Raw genomic sequence first — 18018 nt, forward strand, 5'->3', positions numbered from 1 at the left:
GTGCAGTGGAGGAACAACAGATCTGCGAATGTTAGTGAGGATTAAGCATGAAATAGGGCTTGTTCTATTCAGTATTTTGAAGGTATTTTGAAGTCTCTCTGAGCATTGGTGGTAGGCAGCTTTTAGTTGCTTGGGTTACTTTAATAGCAGAGATTTAGATGTTCGTGGGATAGTGATGTTTTTGTGGTTAGACTACTTTGGTGAGAATTTTGAAGCTTAACATTTTAGACTTAAGTGACAAGCAGAACCTGTGTTCTGTCTGGGTTCTTTTATGGCTTTACCCTTTAGTGATGCTTATTAACTGAAGCTTATGTATTTAATTTCCAGATAATTAAAAAAACAACACACCAAAACACAAAGCTCCCAAACTTATTCCCCAAAGCTTCAATGTTATGTAGTCACTAGTGTCATGTGTTTCAGATTCCCATTGTCCCCCACTGCAAGTTTGGATGCTGTAAGTTTGCTTCCCCTCAGATGTAAGCCTCCATCATTTTTTGTGCTTGTTCTGTCCCTCTTTACAAACACACTAATACCATCCTGACCCCTAGCTAAGAACATGTGAGCTTCCTTTTTATAGGGGTTACATTGCTTTCCCTTTTGGATGTTGCAAGCAGTGCAGCTTTATCGACTCACCTGTACTTGTAATCACAATACGAGCAGTAGTGTATTACAGTCTTTCCCCATCGTGGTAATATTACTTGAATTCTTTCATAGATTTGCTTGATCTGAAACCAGCCCAAAACAACGGAACTCATGGACGCCTAAACCATCTTTTAAGGAACCCTGTTTACACCCCCCACCATCCCAAAGAAACAAGCCATCCTTCTGAATGCTCTGTGGTGGGACAAAGAGCCTTTTCAGTGAGCCTCGGATGCTCCTGCAGGACAGTGGTGGGTACTGAAATGGCAGACATCTGTGTTCCATTCAAAGAGTGAAACTCCGGAGTCTGCAATGTTTATCTTTACCTACTAGTTTTGTAGCCTCCTACTATTGGTTTCAAAATCAGCTCTTGCCTGGGGTTAGTGTATATTACCTAAGCAAACTGCAAAAATTAAAGTCACATTCAGCTCTGAAGAGCCTGGAAAATGCCGCAGAAGCAAGCTTTGATGGGGAAAGCATTCCGTTCTTGTTTGCTTCACTTAATTATGTTGAAATTTCCTTTCTGTGAATGTTGTGTGTTTTGGGCTGTGGTTTTCGAGGCTGTAGATTTGCTTGTGGCAAAACCAATTCATTTCTGCAAATTCTCTGTAGCCCCTCTCCAGTAGACGTCAGTGAGTTCTGTATAGGGATAACTTGCAAGGCAGGCGTTACGTACCTTACTTTAAGTATAGTAGTGGCTCCTAATATGCTTTGTGGAACACTTAGTAGAATCTCACTGGTTTTGCTTTATAATTATAGGGCTTGCCAATAAGGGATTTTCATCAGCGTTTAAATCTCACTGAAACAGAAGGTAAGAACTTTAGTAATACAAAATTATAACAAAAATGTAAGAATTATTAAAAATATAAAATGTTTGATGTCTAAACTTCTGAGCAGATCTCAAGTACATGAGGTAAAAATTATCTGAGATACTCTCTGGGACTATAGTTCTGAGGTTTTCAAGTACAGTCCTACTGAACAATTTGTTCTCAAATAACTGTGTATCCTTATACATGTGTCTTTATGGCACGTGCATTATCTGCTATTTTTGAATTTTCTAGCACTGAAGTAATGAGCATTCCAGAATGGGAAACAAAAGCGATGTATGGGGAAGTATCTGATAAGAAATCCCATATCACAATGGCAGCATACTTTTAACGAAGCATAAAGGGTATTTTATGTGGTCTTAAGCTGTTGCTGGTTTTACTTATGCTTTATTTTCATTCTTTGGACATATACATGCCATGTTTGAGCTGTAGTTTGCAAGGCTGTAGATGCACTCATGACTCAAACCAAAATAAACTATTTTCAACATGAAGCAGGTAAGACAATAAGTAAATAATGAAAACCGTAAGTCAAAATGGAATGTAGCCCTTGGTGCTAATACCTTAAAAGATGAAATCAAGATGATTAGCCTGTCAGAAAGAGAAATAGGCTGATAGAGACCTTGTCTGGCATGTGTTCATGAAACCTTGTTTCTTATGCAAATAAACTTTGTATTTGGCGACACCTCACTGTAGCTCACTGTTAAGAACTGGACTTAAATGCCAATTACAGGCAGGATCCAGTACTTGCTGCTTATTCAGGGCTAATTTAAGGGTTCTGTTGGTTTGTGTAGCTCGTCCTGGCACAAAGAACGGATAGAGCTTTCTTGAATCTCCTCCATTAATGACAGGGCGTATTTTTAAAATGTGTCCCAGAACTCATTTTAAAATAACTCTTTCAGTGTTGTAACACTCATGAGAGCAACAAAACAAAATCCAGTGTGATACAGTGTGCTCTCCCCTAAGCTTCTAAGTGGTTTTGCTGAAACAGACTGTGCTAATGTGTAGGTGGATGTCCAAGTGCCTTGCTGAACCCAGCTTTAAAGAAAAATGGCAAGGCTGGGTGCATAACCCATTTCAGTTCCATTTTGTAGAAATGGGAACCTAGAAATAGAGAATAAGGCTCTAAATCTACATTTTTTTTGAAACAGTAGGATGTTGGCCTGGATTATCAGAGAGTCCTGGCTTAACACTGGTCTTAACAGCAGTAATTTCCTTATAAAGTGTATGAATTAAGCACTTACTAATTAGATATAAAAAGCATTATCACAGATGAAAGAATTCTTAAGAAGCATCTAGGCTGATTACTAGACTATTTTTAGAGTTTATTAGTCCACCTCAGTTTGCATATTCTCTCATTGATTGTCATGACAGCCTGTAAGAACAACAAAATATTACTGCATTTTTAGTTTTATTAAAAAAATGTGAATTGTTTGCCTTTTCCCTAATGGATGGAGAAATAAATGTCATGATCTTGACTTTTTTGGTGTTGCAGAACTACTGTGGGAAAAAACCCCTATGGCATTCATTGCTCAATTTCTTCCCCATTTAAAACTGTTGCTTTGAAATTGTAGTTCTGCATAATTTGTGGATGGTAGCGACCTATTTAATGGAAAATATACTTCGATGCCTTCTTTATGATTCCAGTCAAGTAATGATTAAAAATACTTGCCTTTTCAGTAACAAAGTAATATTTTTGTTGTTTTAAAATATTTCCATGATAAGCTAGTTTTCCTCAGTTTTTATTTTACATCAGAGAACTTGAAACTTGAAAACCTTATTTTTGTTTGTTTCCAGTTGACAAAAAAAATTAAATATTGAATGTTTTGATGAAATTGAAGTTTCATAGGATCATAGAATATCCTGAGTTGGAAGGGACCCATGAGGATCATTGAGTCCAACTCCTGGCTCCACACAGGACCAGCTGAATCAGAGCATATGACTGAGAGCATTTTCCAGATGCTTCTTGAACTCAGTCAAGCTTGGGGCTGTAACCACTTCCCTAGGGAGCCTGTTCCAGTGCCTGACCACCCTCTCGGTGAAGAACCTTTTCCTGATATCCAACCTAAACCTCCCCTGTTGCAGTGTCACACCGTTCCCTCGGGTTCTGTCACTGGTCACCAGAGGGAGGAGATCAGTGCCTGCCCCTTCGCTCCCCCTCGTGAGGAAGCTGTAGGCTGCGATGAGGCCTCCTCTCAGTCTCCTCTTCTCTAGGCTGAACAAACCAAGGGACTTCAGCCTCTCCTCATACGTCTTCCCCTCTAGACCCTTCACCAGCTTTGTTGCCCTCCTTTGGACGCTTTCCAATAGTTTTATGTCCTTTTTGTACTGTGGCGCACAAAACTGCACGCAATACTCGAGGTGAGGCCGCACCAGCACAGTGTAGATTGGGACAATCACTTCCCTAGACCAGCTAGCAATGCCGTGCTTGATGCACCCCAGGATACGGTTGGCCTTCCTGGCAGCCTGGGCACACTGTTGACTCATGTTCAACCTGCTGTCAACCAAGACCCCCAAGTCCCTTTCAGCATGGCTCATCTCCAGCGTCTCATTGCCCAGTCTGTAGGTACAGCCAGGGTTGCCCCTTCCCAGGTGCAGAATCCGGCACTTGCCCTTTTTAAACCTCATGTGGTTGGTGATTGCCCAGTTCTCCAATCTGTCCAGATCTCTCTGCAAGGCCTCTCCACCCTCGATGGAATCAACAGCTCCTCCCAGTTTGGTGTCATCTGCAAACTTGCTCACGACACCTCCTAGTCCTAAATCCAAGTCATTTATGAAAACATTAAAGAGAACTGGCCCTAAAATGGAGCTCTGGGGAACCCCACTAGTGACTGGCCGCCAGCCTGATGTAACCCTGTTTACCATAACTCTTTGGGCCCGACCCGTCAGCCAGTTGCTCACCCATCGCACTATGTTTTTTGTCAAGCTGTATGCTGGACATTTTGTCCAGAAGGATACTGTGAGAGACAGTATTGAAAGCTTTACTGAAATCTAAAAAAATGTCATCAACTGGCTTGCCTTGGTCAACTAGAGGGGTGACCTTGTCATGAAAGGAAACTAAGTTTGTTAAACAGGCCTTTCCTCTCACGAACCCATGTTGGCTGTGACCAATGACTGTGTTGTCCTTCAGGTGTTTTTTCGATAACTCCCAGCATAATTTTCTCCATAATTTTACCAGGCACTGAAGTGAGACTGACGGGCCTGTAATTACCAGGGTCTTCTTTCTTGCCCTTCTTGAAGATTGGAACAACGTTTGCCAGCTTCCAGTGAACTGGGACCTCTCCAGATTCCCAAGACCGTTGAAAAATAATTGGGAGAGGTCTTGCAATGACATCAGCCAGCTCTCTGAGCACCCTGGGGTTAGCTTAGGGGTTAAAAACTAGAAACTTTCTGCTGACATTTGACTGCAGCAGATGGTTGCAAGAGCATGTGTTTCTTATGACTCTGTTTTGTTACTTTACTTTAGAGTCAATACTACTTATCTTCAGGAAAAAACAATCCTGTTGCTAACACTGTTTTACTTTTCAGCTTCTAATGACTTACCCTCTGCTGACCCCACATATCTTTTTTCTGGTACAGTTTTAAAGGAAACTCTTCACTCTTCCATTGGATGCAGTGGTTGGCCAATAAACAGGCAATGCCTTAGGCGAGGGTCTGCCAAAACCCCTGTGCAGTATCATACGTAAAACATTTGGAGATATCTTTCTCTGTATACAAACTTTCTAAAGAGATGTGGGCTATGAGAGAGGAGGAGAAGGAAGGTTTTGTAACTATCACACTCAGTATAAAGCAATTCCTTGCACATCTGAAATTCCAACTAGTACTTCACTGTATCGTTTATTTAGATCTCCCTATTTCTTAGTCCTTTAAATGTCACTTTTATATAAGACTTTGTGGTTTCTTCTAAAATATTGCCCTCAGCAGATTTCAAATCACCACAATTGATTTCTGTCCCATCTAAATACTATGTAGAAGCAGATCCCGCATTATATATATGAAACACAAAGTCAACAAAGATTTTAACTTTGCAACTTAGATCCATCTCCTGTTTCAAATGGCAAAATGTTTGGTTTTACATATAAGCTTAATTTGTACAGTATAAATTTAAATGTTTGCTTTATATTGGCTTTGTCATCTAATTTATTGCCTTAGCATAGAATAATACTTTTGATAAAAGAATGATTTTTTTTTTTTGGTTGGTTGCTCTGACTCCTCTGTTTGGCGATTGGAAGTTAGGGCAACCTTATGTGTATAAAAGAGGAAGATGCTTAACAACTAGTATTGATTGAAATGTAACAAGCACTATTTCTACTGCAGTTAAGAAGACAGAGAAGCTTACTTTGCCCTATGGACGGCCCAGGGTTCTGCAGAAGAGACATAATTACTGCCTCCTTTACCATTACCATTATGTGAGTGGATACAGCAAGGACTACAGGATGTCTCTGTGGAGTGCGTACACTGTTAACAAAGATGTAAGTATCTGAAGAATGGTTAGAAGCAACCTTGAAAGGTAAAAAGCTTGAAAGTCAGTTATTCAGGAATGCTTCTTAGATCTGGTATTTGTTCCCAGGGAGCTAACTAGAACCACGTGAGATAAAAAGAGTAATTTTGTATGAGCTTTTCTTCACTTTCATGTATTAATAAGGATTGGCTTTGGTTCCTTCCTGTTTGTCGGAGTGAGCTGCAGTTTTGCCTCCAGAGCAAGCAGATCCACCAGGAAGTGAGGAGTCCATTGCCCTTAATATTGAGGTCCTATGAGTCTGCACTGGCTTACTGCTTGACAGTGTAGGTCTGCTATAGCAGTCTTCCAGTGCTGTCCTTAAAGTCTGGTCTCAATGTAGGTTTTGTGGTCTTAGAGCAGTGTTTGTAATGTGGCGGGGCCCTTTTGAAAAAAATAATCTCTGGGCTATCTTGAACTGTTCGTTCCCTGATACAATTCTTCTCTCACAAGGTTATCCTGATTGGGGGGGAAAAAAAGAGGTCAGTGGAGATAAATCTGGTCTTTGCTGTCCTGAACCCTATGCTAAGATGCTCCTGTCCATGCAGAGCACGGATCTTGTGAATGAAAACTTTTTCAAGTTGGCCTTTCCCATTCAGAGAAAATTGAGAAGCCACATCATGTTTAAAAGGAGTTAGGATGGTAGAGGTTGCTTTTTATTTTGATTATCTGGGAACCATAGGTTTTAAATAATGACTGTTATCGGTAAATTTAACTAAACTGTGGCAAAGTTTGCTTGATCATAAATATTTTGAGGTTAGTGGCATGAAGCAACCAGTGACTGTGTCAAGTGGCCCAGTGGAGAGATGTGGCTAGCGACCCTTCTGGCTGCATGTGATTCCTGGCCTGAATGAACAAGTACATGGACAGTAAATCAGGTTATCTTTAATGGGCACCTCTAGGTTTTCTTTTGGAAGTTATTCTCAACGCAAGTGCTGCAGCTCTGTTTGCTTTATTTCCACAATACATGAAACGGATGGGAGGGCTTGTTTTCCACTGACAAAGGAGCAACAATTTTTGCATCTTCGTTAAGTCCCTTCATGCCAGTAAAGGCAGCTGCAGCTAAATATTAGAGTTCTGCAGTCCCCCACACTGAGAGAATTATTTTGTCAGCTATCCATTTTGCCAATGATACTTTCTTGTTCAATAGGATAAATGGGTTTCTGCTACAGAAGATATCTCTAGCTGTTTACACAAGGATGTTCGTATTTCTTTTAATCATAATCAGACATGTGTGTTTTACAACAATCATCCTCGCCTAACTTATGGATTCCTATCTCCTCCAAGTACGTACATTGTCTTCATTGTACAGCATATCTGATTTAAATAATTTGTAATGTCATAGGTGTAGTCTTTCAGAGGTGTTCCTGACAGTTAATCAGAGTATGAAGCAGTAATTGCTGAATTGTTGCAGTTCACTTCAGAATACGAGAAAGAAAAACATTTTAGGCACTTCAGCAGGTGGTGGGTTGTCCAAGGTCATTTAGTACTTCCTGAAAGCTTTGGAACTTGTCAGGTTTCTAAAGTGGTATTTCATAGAAGAAACCGGAAGGAACATGTAAACCTTGAGTCAAGTCTAACAGGCTAGTAAATTGCAAATTTACTTTGTATGGCAGGTGTTAGTTGGAACTATCCAAAGTAACATGTAAGGATCTATCACTAAGTAAAAAACCTGCCTTGATAAGTTTATTTTCTGTTTGAAATCTACTGTTGTGTGCCATATGTGGTCTTTAATAAAGCAATTCAGCATTGGTCTGAAGAATGTAGCTCTGATTCTCAAACATATTACGAAATACTTAGCTGATGACAAGTGGTTAAATTGCTTGTGAACTATTGCTGACCTGATTTGGAAGCATTTTACATTGACTTTACTGCATAAGGTAGTGAGTAGTAGGTTATGTAAAAATCCACATCAAGTGTAATTTGCAGAGTTCCAATAGAGCTCCTATTTTTATGCCTAGATTCTGCAGTCAGAGCAAGTTGGTCTGGCACTCATGAAGTGAATTTTATTCCTTTCCCCACAATTCAGAAGTCCGTTCTGATATTTTTAAATCTCACAAAAATTTGTCCGCTGTATATCTGACAAGTGCAATTGCTGCTAAGATTACTTATTTCGGATGGGATCCAGCATGTACTGAAGTTAGGCTTAGACCCACATCAGCTTTGGAAAGTGAATATAGGTCAGCTCCACCTTAACGTTGTTACACTGATCTTTAAAAGCATGAAAATGTAAGTTTAAAGTAACAAATCCAAGTAATTAATTGCTTTCGTTTGTTTGTTTTAGATTTTATGACAGGTGCAAAGAAACCTCACTATGATGCCTTGCTTACCAGCAACATTGTGCCAATGTATCCTGCGTTCAAAGGTATTTTATTTGCGTGCACAGTTGAATATAAGATATATTTTGCTTGCTTCCAAACCATGCAAATGATCCCTGGTTCAGCTGCCTCTGTAAAATAAGACCACCCCGGACTGTGGGCTTCTTACTTCAAAGAAAAGTTTCTTGAAGTAGGATTATCACTCTTATGAAAAAGGCCCAGCATTCTGAGCTTATGATTCCTAATCAACTGGCTCATTACATGGGAGCAGGGTATAAATGTCTCCATTTAATGTCTGACATTTGAATGTCTGATGTTTTTGTTGGCATTTTCCTACCTACCTAAACAGTGTTTTTATGGAATATCTTCTAGGGAACCTAGATAACCATGTATAATTGTGTGAGTGAAATTCATTTCTGGTTTAGGAATGTCTCCTAAACTCAGATGAGTTTCCAGGCAGGAATCTAGGGTCTCAATCATAAAGGAAACAGGAAAATAAGCATGTCTCTAGTAGAAAAGATACGAAGGCCTGGGCTTTCCTGGGTGAGAGGGAGCATGAGATGACTGGTTGAGGGAGAGTAAGCATGTGCCTGGTGAAAAGGAAGGATAACTATGGCACTTCCTCTGGACAAAAGGCTATGTCCTGTTTTGTAATGGAATAGTGGACAACTCTTAGCTGTAACTAAAGATATCATAATCAGTAAGGAGATATCAGGCACATCTAAACTTAAGGACATGAAGATACTTCCCAGATCACAGGTGTACAAGCTAGACAGGGCAACTTGATAGGGGCTACGACAGAGGCAGGCATGGATTTATCTCACCTTCCCTCCCCTAGCCTCTCCATGCTTTGGTTTCCAAGGAAGGAAACCCAAGGCCACAAGGGAGCAGCATCGCTGTGCCTCAGTCAGGTTTGTGGTTAGGGTGGCCAGGAGATACTGCAGTGCATGCTGCTGCTCAGTTAGATGCACCTTTTGAAAACTTAAGCACCTGTATGATTTATTATTTTCCTAGCTTATCCTGTCTGTTTGTTTATACTCCACTGAAAACTCCACAGAGTTGTTATTAACAGCTTCCACCTTGGAGATTGTGTTTCCCACTTCCATTACTGTGTTACAGTGCTATGGAACTACTTCCATCAGTCCCTGCTACCTGGATATGCTGCAGCCAGGAACGGTGTCAATGTAGTCAGTGGTCCTGTGTTTGATTATGACTCTGATGGGCTCTATGATACTCCAGAGAAGGTGAAAAGGTAGGAACCTTTCACATTCTAATCCTTTGTTTCTTTCCTCCATTAGTGGTCAAAACATAGTTATGATCCTTGTTATCAAAGAAAACGTCTTATGGAGGTGGGCCCTTGGCAGGTTATATTGGCTTAGAGAGAGACAGTCAAATGCCCCTAAGCAGATACAGAAGTGTGAAGCTAAGAAATAAGCAACAAGCACAAAGAGAAAATGCACCCTCAAAATGTGTCATCCTAAAACCAGAAGCTGAAGTGTAAGAGAAGCTGTTGCACGTGGCAGAATGAAATCTTACGACAATGCTTCTAGGAGTGGATGAGGCAGGAGCTTATCCCTCATGTCATGGTTGACACTTCCTGAGCTGGCAGTGTTCCGATACGAAGTTGCGAGTATAAATATACTATTCAGCAAAATTGGTTCAAGCCAGCAGGCAGATGGTTTTCTGGGCTCAGGCTGAACTCTCCATCTACTTTGGATTCTTACACAATTTTATGATAAATCAGTTTGTTATACCTCATCAAACTTGTTACTTAGATCAGCCTATGAGGCAAATGTGATTTGCAAAATAGTAATCTGGAATTTTCCTTCCAGGCCTAAGCTTTCTTCGGGCTGAACAGGTGAATTGCTAAAATTGATATGCCGGAATATAGCAGATTTTTGTCATTTGTTTTTTGTGCAAATATGATTTGGTGGATTTACAGAAAGACCTTTTGTGTTTCAGATACCCCAGTAATTCAGAAGTTCCAGTTCCAACTCACTTCTTCATTGTGCTGACTAGTTGTAAAAATAATTCTGAAACTCCTCTGGAGTGTGAAGGGTCTCTAGATGCCTTGTCTTTCATTGTACCTCACAGAGAAGACAACAGTGAAAGCTGTGCAGTAAGTAGTCTGTTCAGTCGCCATAAACATCTGAAGCCAGGCTTGAGCTTGTTTTGCTTGGATATCAGTGACTAACTAGTTAAAGAGTGTAAAAACAGTACAGTCTATCATGATCATGTTGAGAGGGAAGACAATATTTTTGTAAATAGAATTATGTTGAAGTCTGTATATATGCTCAAATGTGAAAATAGAAGTTCCCTGTTCAAAGAGCAAAACTTACAGCTAGTGGGGTGGAGTCAGAGTACGTTGAGGCAATCAGTGTGACACGTACATAGATTTCTGTAGCACAAATATCCAGTCAATAGCTGAGAAGGATGAAGAGTTTCTAGGAGAAGATGAGTCATCCACAAAGCAAGGTCAGGGCTAGGCCAAATGCATACTCAAAAGGAGAAGACACAGATGTTCCTGAAGAGCATTGGTTGCTTCTAATTCAGGTACCTTGGCATTGTGATGGGAATGCATGTAGCTGCACTCTGTATAAACCAGAACAAAACATGGAAAGTGTGCCGACCTGTCCTACAATGAAGAATTACACAAGTCACTGTCCAAGTCATACATAACTTTCAGAAAGAGTTTTATCATAGAGATGGTGGATCGATGCTGGACCTCACCTGCCAGTCCCCATTATCCCATTATCACCAACTTCCACTGGTGCAGCTACAAGCTCTGTACATTTGAGAAAGTACTAAGTTCAGACAAGTTTATAACTACTTGTAATCCACTGCTCTTTTTTTTTTTTGTTAGATGTTTGCCAACAGTTACTGCTTTCTGTCTTTATAAAACATCAAAATGTCTTTTGCTAATTGATTAAATGTATGTCAGAAAAAAAGATGGTTTACAAACCCTTTTTCCTTCCTCTGTCCCAATAGGATGGCAAGCCTGAGTCTGTGTGGGTTGAAGAGAGAATGAAGTTTCATACAGCTCGGATCAGAGATATAGAATTACTTACGGGACTCAGCTTCTATCAAGACAGAAAACAGCCAGTATCTGAGATTTTACAGTTAAAAACATATTTACCAACTTTTGAATCAGTCTGATTTTTCCTATGGAATGTTGTTGTCCATTTCACAACTGATTTGCAAATAGTCTTTTTTTAATTAATGAAAACATTTTTTTTTTTTTAAATAAGCTGGAACACTTATTGAGAACTCTTGACCAAAATGCCAGTAGGGAGGAGAGTGGGTGCCATTTTTGTATCTCAGGGACTCCTGATGGACTATGTATATAACACAGGATGGTAGCTCCTGTCATACCCACTTGAATGTGGTAGAACCATGTCCATTATTAAATGCTAATGGCATTGATCATCATAGTCTGAGACACGAACAAAAATGTTATCTTTTATATGCACTGGAGGAGGAGAAGTTTATAAAGCATGGGTTATGATCAATGCTCTACTGTTAAAAATAGAGATAACTAGCAAACTCAGTTCTGGGAATTAACTACATTCTTGGTGACCATTGAAATAGAAACAACAGCACCTCTCACTCCAATTTTCCTTGAAGCATGAATTACATTCTGAGCTCTGGGTGTCATAAAATGATGCAGCTTTATGGCACAAGAAGCTATATTGCAGTTAGTAAGACTGGTAACTGAAACTTCCCCAAGATGGAAAAGATGCCTGGCTAATGGTGTTCCCTTTGCTCGGAAGCCTTGGTGTGTTGGTGCCCTCTGGTGTCTCCAACACTGATGGAGAATTTGATGCAGAATTTGCATGTTATATATGCATCCTCAGAATGAGCGGGTATAGGACGCATCAATTCACCTGCAGATCAGAAAAAATAATTCAGGAAGATCTCTGAGCTCACATAAATAATTATCTTCAAATTAATCTTAGATTTGATGCAAAGATTTTGCTTTCTTGAAGCAAAGATACCTTTCTCAATTTGGTGCATGATTTTGTCAGCTGTGGGCTTTGAAATCTCATTTTCATCAAGAAAAGGTAATCTTTGCACTAAGATTGTTGACTTAGAATGGTAAGATGATCTTCTCTAATGGCACATCTCATCACTACAGTAAATGTCCACAGGCCATTCAGTTGTTCATTCACAGCAAATGACCAGATCCTAGCTGCATTTGTAGCTGTTCTTAGTGCTATGTCATCCAAATTCCAGCTCACATAAGTTGCCCATCTTGAATGCAGACACTGCCAGATGCAAATTCTGAAGCAGCATGTAATGAGCTTTGTGGGAAGCTTTCAAGCTACACAAACAGCTGCTACAGGCACTCAGGAGTGTAGGAACTCCCTCCTTTTCCAGTACACACTCTCTCTAAAGATGATGAGCCAAAATTGGCTCTGTTATGTATAAAGTTTGGCATAGTCAATTAGACATTTATGTTCTTCTCATTTAAAAAGAAGAAAATACATCACGCACAAGTATGTTAGAAGAATGAAGAGCCTGTGACTAAGCAGGGAGGCATTTTACCTGACAGCTTGGTCAGTGGATGTTGGAGGCTGGATTCAAAGCCTGCGGAAGTCAGCGGAAGCTTTTCCATTAACTTCAGTTTGAGCGGGCTGAAAGCCTGGGACCATTTTTTCTTTTAACCAAATATATTTTCTTGATCTTCTGTTACAAGCATGATTTTTTTTTCCTAAAGTAGTTTCACTGTGTGAAATTGAAATGTGTTGTAGCAACCTCACATTATGATATGACTGTGACAGCATTATTCAGTGTAACTGCTTTGTAATGTTGCCCATGACCAATAAAAACAGAAGGAGTATGCTGTTCATGACCCTTTCTGTACCAAATGCTACTGGCTAGTTAAACACTGGTGCAGACATAGAGCACTATGTCACCTTTTTTGGGGGGTGGGGGCAGGGAGAGGGTTGCTTCAATTCATGCTCTTTGAATTGAAGATAGTTTCTCCAACTGGAGTCTTGAAGTTACATTCATTATCGGAAGGAGAAGGTAGGAGGAAAGATGGTCAAGATGTTCTTAAATTTTTTATTTATTTATTTTTTAGAACTGGTACTGTGTCCTGAATGCAAATGACAGATGTTAACTTCAGAAAGGGAAGCAGTGCCAGTTTCAGTTGAGGAAGGGTAGCCTGGCTCCTGGTTAAAGACGGACCAGGATAGGCTTCAAGCAGATGACTGCTGGTCTGACCTAGGGAGGATTTTGGAAGGGAGAGTGGCTGTGTAAAGCTGCTCTGGTCCTCAAGGGAGGGCAATGGCTGAGAAGAGGGGTTTGGGATGTGGCTTTGCCAGAAATTACCAAGTCAACCTGGCAAGGAAGAGAGCTATGCTGATTTAATCTTGGTGTAAATAGTTTTTCTTCCTTTCTTTCTTCATCTTTGCTTTTTAGAAACATTTGTAGTGATGGTGTCAGAGCATTGTGAATAAATGCTGCTGTTAATCATGGTGCCCAGTGGCTGGTAGTAGCACAGGATGACTGATACTGGGTTGTGGTTTGAAGCCCCATGGGCCCCAGGGATCATGCTACAGCCACCATCAAATTCTTAAGTTAGTAAAAACCTTACAGCTTTGTCTATCTGGATGTAAAATATTTTTCATCTCAGCTGATGTAGGTATCAGAGCTCCACTGAGCATTCTCAGTAGGTGAAGCTGGAAGGTCATCGTTCTGGATGTGTCATAGCAGCGTCTTGTGTCACCACCCTTCTCAGGGAAGGCACTGGGAGATGCTGTAGGCTGCAGTTGTGGTGCCCACTGATACGGGGAAGGTGCTGACCAGCCTCCACCTCCTAAGCAATGGTGTTTGCTTAGGGTCAGGAAGGGATGGCTGGGGAAAGGGGTGGTAGGAGCCTTCACAGACATTAAAGGCTGCTCTAGGGTCAACAGAGCTAATCCAGTCCTTGTGACTAGTACAGTCAGGAAGAAAGGAAAAAGGGTCTGAAGGGCAACAGGGGACATCTGTTTTAGCCATGGGCTGGCTAACATGGGTGAGGAGCCGTGAGGTGGGCTGGTTATTTAAGGAATGAAATGGGTTGTGAAATGATTTGGGGCAGCAAACCTTAACATACCTGAGAAGCTGATGGCTCTTTGGTGGGGTAGGAAAGAGCAGTGGGGCAGAGGGCATCTCAGGGTGGTTTTGCTGCTGAAAAAATGTAGCACAGGGTTGTGCCTTTAGAGGTATTCAGGTTGTATGGATTTATACCGCCGTCTGCTTTCCCTCTCAGTAAGTGCGAGGTAATTCACTTGACTAATGTGTTGCAGGTTTCTTGCTCTTACTTACCTAGGAATTCACCGCATTTTAAAAAGAAAACAAAGCAATGTCTAACTGCTTGTATTTGAGAGAAGCCTGTTCTGACAAATCCGTTCTGGACACACCCAGCATCTGCTAAACCACTGTGTCCAGCCCAGTGCACAACGGGCATCCACTGACAGCCCCTGCCAGAGGCTGCCCTGTCCCATCCGGCGAGTGGGTGGCCTGGGCTTCTGCCTCCCCTCAGTCTGAGGAGGTTCAAAGTACAACATTATCTCCTTAAATGCAAGGTTATAAACCAGGCTCAGCAAGCTGGGAGGAGCTACCCTCTGCTGCATGGGAGGGCATCCACTTTTCCAGGAAAGTTAGATTGATGAGGACAAGAAGACAAAAAGGAATATGAAAGGAAGCCTAAATCTGTGGCTCTGTGGTTAGGGCACTCAGCTGGGAGGAAAGATCTCATTTCTGACCCCCCTTCTTCCAAGATCTGTCACAAAGCTCAGGCCTGTTGCTGAGGAGGCACCTGTGCCAGGACGAGCTGCCCATTGTACTACTCTGGAGGGGATGCTCGGGGGTGACAGCACCGTGAAGGACATCTACGCAGGGTCACCGGGCGGCTGCTCTGGCACTCTGTGCCCACAGCGGCACTAGTAACAAGATTAGGAAACTATCCCAGGCTTACAGCGAGGGCTATACTCGGCTCTTTTACTGCTGTGCTGTGGTAAACTGTTTTTTACCCTTCTGAGGAATTCAGGGACAGAGTTAGTGTGAGCCCAGCAACTCACTAAAGCGGGAAGTTTCCAAATATTTTTGTTTGGATGCCACCATTGCCAGTGGCAGCAGCAATGTCTCCTGCTCGCCCTCGTACGCGCTGCAGCCACATCTGGGAGGCATTGGAGCACCACACTGAGGTGACTTGTGTACCGTGAGTGGTATGTCTACCATAGTTTGGGAACCTCTGTATTACAGGAAACCAGTCCAGGTTTGGCATCCTCAGACTCCCTTGGAAAGGAGTTAGAGTTCCTCACTGAACCACCATGAGTCACCACACCGGCCTCGAGCCTCAGGAAAGGCTGCTATGGAGACCACGGACAAACTTGCAATAATTATGGAAGCCTGGCAACAAATTTTTAGAGGATGCCATTCCAAATTATCATATTCCTCCTCAGCCACAACATGTGTTAAATGTGTTGCCCTTTATTGGAGGTTTAGTCCTTGCTATTTTTAGTTTCTCTGCTGAAATACAATGCGTACAATGGGATGGAAAAAATTTGAGTCACCCTAAAGCTCCTGACTGATCTCCCCTGGATCAGAAGACAGCGGAAGCGCCCTTTGGCCATGTCCATAAGGCACATACACATGGCTGAAAGTCAGTCTAGCTGACATGACACTCTACATTCATGGTACTCTGGCAAAACCATACTTCAGCACCAGCCTCTGTCTGGGGCTTGAAAGAGAATTTGTTTAAGTGTCTTTGTATCAATCTGTGCTGGAGGTTTTACCTTTCCCATCAGGCATCTATACCAAAACTTTGAATTTCTGGGTGACAGAAAGTGTGCTGCTTGAGGACAATGTATTCACTTCTAAATCTGGTACCTGCTGGCTGCATAAGATGGCACAGTCCACTAGAAAATTTTAATTATATTCTTTGTTATAGTGCTGTAACTAGGTTTTAAACTGTACCTAGCCTCTTTACACTGGGGAAAGGAATGCTGTACGCTTGGTTCTGCTGTTCAAAATAAATTGTTTAGCAAGGTGCAAAGTTTGATAATCGCATATGGATGCTCTTGACTTTGAACAAATAGTGAGTGCAGCTGCACTTGCTGGTGATATCTGGCCCTCTTCTGGTCTGGTCTGAAATAACGGGGAAAAGATCTGTTTTGCTCAGTGTACGTTTTCTAGGGAAATATGGCCCCAGGACAGTAGAAATCCAGGCAAACCACCTGGAAAAGAATGGGCTTTCTTAAGCTTTCTATGAAATACTTCACGTTCTTGTAATTAGCTAACATTCCTACTACAATTTTCAGAGATTGAAGCACTGGGAAGACTGAATTACCGGGGTCCAAAGAATAAAAAAACTTTTGCAGAAGAAGGTTATGCTAGACAGAGGAAGGTTTTGGTTTGGTTTGTTTGTTTGTTTGTTTGTTTTAAATTTAAATTATTGTATAACCTGTGTATCAGACATACCAGTGGGACTAATTACACTGCAGATGTTAACACTTCTCTTTTCTTGTACAAATGATCTCAAATCACGTAAAATGTATGTTGTTAACTCCCACTGCTGACTTCAACAGAGTAGAAATGCAGTGTGACTCTAAATTGACAACTTCATCAGTGGGGAGAATAACTGTTCTTGGGATATCTTGCAGAAATGGGTGTCATCTTGGAGCTTATAAACCAGGTTGTCCATAGCCTTCTGCAAAAAAAGAAAAAAACCAAAAAACCCAAAAGCATGACCCCAGACCCCTTGCCCCCACATAGTGCAAGATCAGAACACATTGCAGCCAAAATAATAGCCTGATTCAAACAGGAGAGGTGAGGTGGTGCTATGACAACGAACATTCATGACTTCAGAGGAAAGTCAGCTAATGGATTGGGTGGTAAAGACTGTATTTTGAGTAAGTCAACAAATTTGGCTGCAGATCTCAAGTTCCAGAGGACAAGACTTGGACTTATACACTGTTCAGAGGAAGGAGAGAAGAGTTTTTGTTTGACTGGACACTTCTCAGTATGTGTAAAGGGCAAAGCACACAAACTTGGGAAAATCAGAAAACACCATAAGGAAGAAGGCGTCAATTTTTAGTCATACCCCCTAGCCGGCTCTAAGCCCTTGTCAGGAGTCGAAATGACTTGCAGACTCCATAGCTTTGTCATCTGAGGGCATAGAAAGCTGCAGCTCTGGGAAAACAGTTGGTGACAGTTGTTCAGGTTCAGCACTTGATGAAAGTTGCATTCACTTAGCTTCTTGACATGGAGCTCCTTGAATACAGAAAACGTGGAGATTCCTGCAATGTCCAGAATGAATCCTTCACGATGACAATTTGCCAAAGTGTCATCCATGCCAAAGTAAAGCTTATGAAAGATGGACATTTTTGGCATGAAAGACATGATGGTGAACCCGTAGTATTACAAGGAAAAGACCTAACTACAAGAAAAAGCCGTGTGGAGCTTAATGTCAGAGTCCACAAAAATCACAGAGTTGTAGATACTTCTCCAAGAGTGCAACTGTTCCATTACTGAAAGTGCATCAGAAGAGGGGTAGTGCTTTGGGAACTGAAGGGAATAGATCTATTAGTTGCGAACAATCACATGACTTTTTAAAACAGAAAAATCAGTTAACCAGAAGTCTGTTTTGGCCCAAAGGACTTGGATAAATATGTAAAAAGGAAATATTTCCCACTACTAAGAAGAAGATAAATTTCAAAGACTTGGTAGATGGCAAACACCTTCCTAAAGC

At 41.3% G+C, this 18018-nt stretch overlaps 1 protein-coding gene across 6 annotated transcripts in view; it reads left to right on the top strand.

Annotated features, from left to right (window-relative positions):
- Positions 1-13117, top strand: part of ENPP1 (ectonucleotide pyrophosphatase/phosphodiesterase 1) — a 57736-nt gene extending 44619 nt beyond the window's left edge. For 5 of the 6 annotated variants that reach the window (XM_054819267.1, XM_054819268.1, XM_054819269.1 and 2 more), the window contains 8 exons: positions 715-890; positions 1399-1450; positions 5781-5935; positions 7112-7247; positions 8246-8326; positions 9399-9531; positions 10242-10398; positions 11268-13117. In XM_054819267.1, coding sequence (XP_054675242.1) covers positions 715-890; positions 1399-1450; positions 5781-5935; positions 7112-7247; positions 8246-8326; positions 9399-9531; positions 10242-10398; positions 11268-11435 — 1058 coding nt within the window. In that variant the 3' untranslated portion in view covers positions 11436-13117. Of the gene's footprint in view, positions 1-714; positions 891-1398; positions 1451-5780; positions 5936-7111; positions 7248-8245; positions 8327-9398; positions 9532-10241; positions 10399-11267 lie in introns of those variants that run through there. The other variant, XM_054819273.1, reaches the window with a different exon arrangement.
- The last annotated feature ends 4901 nt before the right edge of the window (positions 13118-18018 follow it).

This window comes from Grus americana, chromosome 3 (assembly GCF_028858705.1).
Source record: "Grus americana isolate bGruAme1 chromosome 3, bGruAme1.mat, whole genome shotgun sequence".
Lineage (NCBI taxonomy): Eukaryota > Metazoa > Chordata > Aves > Gruiformes > Gruidae > Grus > Grus americana.